Source organism: Acyrthosiphon pisum, unplaced genomic scaffold (assembly GCF_005508785.2).
Source record: "Acyrthosiphon pisum isolate AL4f unplaced genomic scaffold, pea_aphid_22Mar2018_4r6ur Scaffold_20717;HRSCAF=21917, whole genome shotgun sequence".
NCBI lineage: Eukaryota > Metazoa > Arthropoda > Insecta > Hemiptera > Aphididae > Acyrthosiphon > Acyrthosiphon pisum.
Window position 1 is genome coordinate 9,072 of NW_021770106.1, and position 1,591 is coordinate 10,662.

The window sequence follows — 1,591 nt, forward strand, 5'->3', positions numbered from 1 at the left end:
GAAGTCACCCCATTTTACATTATATTGTTGCCGATATTAGCGACGAGTCTCCAAATTAGGTGATCGATGTGCACATGCGCGATGCAACTCTTCGAAAAATTATCCATAAGTTACTATCACTGAATTATTCTAAATCATAATTCGTAGTTAATTATATTATTATAGTAATATTATATTAATATATTATTATAGACTATAGCAGGTAAGTAATATATTATTATAGTAGGCATTATACTATTTTTTCAATATAATATTATATTTCTATCGTAACTTTCAAGTATACGGTATATCGGCATAAAATAAAGTTTGCCCCCTCGTAAAAACTGCCCAAGTTACGCCCATGTGTATGTATACCTAACCTTTGGCATTAAACATTTAAAATGGTACTCAAATTTTTTAAATATTTTAATGTTTAAATGATACAAGTAGGTATTTAATATTATACATGTATATTGTATACCTACTGAATTCTGACATTAGAATTTAGAACACTGAACATTGTGTTAAAATAATAAAAAAATAGTGTTTTTATTTGTGTTAAAAAAAATTTCAATGTTTCACGTTTTTGTGAAATATAAAAAAAAAAACTTTTAAAATGGCATTAGTATAATATATTATTATTCATACACTATCTCTATTGTTTTTAATATTATATTATATATTATATTTATTATTTTTTTAATAACAGATACTTAGCAACCGGAGATTCAATGAAAACTATTTCGTTCAGCTATCGTTTAGGTCTTTCTACTGTATACCAAATCATCATAGAAGTATGTTATGCAATTATTGAAATTGTTATGCTAGAAGTTATGCCTGTTCCAACGGAACAAAAGTGGAAAGAAATCGCATCAGAGTTTTGGACTTGCTGGGACTTCCCCAATTGTTTAGGTGCTATCGATGGCAAACATGTTACAATCCAAGCTCCTCCTAATAGTGGATCACAATATTTTTGTTATAAAAAAACATTTTCTATAGTCTTATTAGCATTAGTTGATGCTCATTATAATTTTATAGCTGTAGATATGGAAAGTTTTGGTAAAAATAGTGATGGAGGCATCATGGCTCATTCAAAATTAGGGAAAGCTCTTGATCAAAATAAACTGAATGTACCACCAAAAGAAGCGTTGCCAGGAACTACAAATGATGTACCGTACGTTATTGTAGGCGATGAAGCCTTCCCATTAAAAACGTATTTACTGAGACTATATCCCGCAAAACAGCTAGATTGAAATGAAAAAAGAGTATACAACTATCGTCTATGCCGGGCAAGACGAGTTGTGTAAAATGCATTTGGTCTATTATCACAAAAGTTTAGAATATATAATAGACGAATGCAAGCTAAACCAGAAAATGCTGATGTAATTATATTAACAACATGTGTACTTCACAATTTTATAAAAAAATATGACGGGAAGTTAACTTATGTACGTGACAATAAACAAACGAGTGAGGACCATTCAACTCCTATAAATTTGACGAACATTTCAGTACAAGGTGGAAATACAACACGAGAAGCTTTTGGTATCAGAGAAACATACAAGCATTTTTTTAATTCTCCATGTGGTTCTATTCTATGGCAAAATAATGT

General features: G+C 29.7%; 1 protein-coding gene across 1 annotated transcript; it reads left to right on the forward strand.

Moving 5' to 3' along the window:
• The first annotated feature begins 710 nt into the window (after window positions 1–710).
• On the forward strand, window positions 711–1,232 carry LOC103310183 (protein ANTAGONIST OF LIKE HETEROCHROMATIN PROTEIN 1-like). Its single transcript, XM_008187573.1, has one exon. It carries the CDS (start codon window positions 711–713, stop codon window positions 1,230–1,232), a length of 522 nt encoding a protein of 173 aa, XP_008185795.1.
• The last annotated feature ends 359 nt before the right edge of the window (window positions 1,233–1,591 follow it).

Coding starts and splice junctions, on each gene's coding strand:
- LOC103310183 (XM_008187573.1), top strand. CDS start 711: ATGAAAACTATTTCGTTCAGCTATCGTTTAGGTCTTTCTACTGTATAC.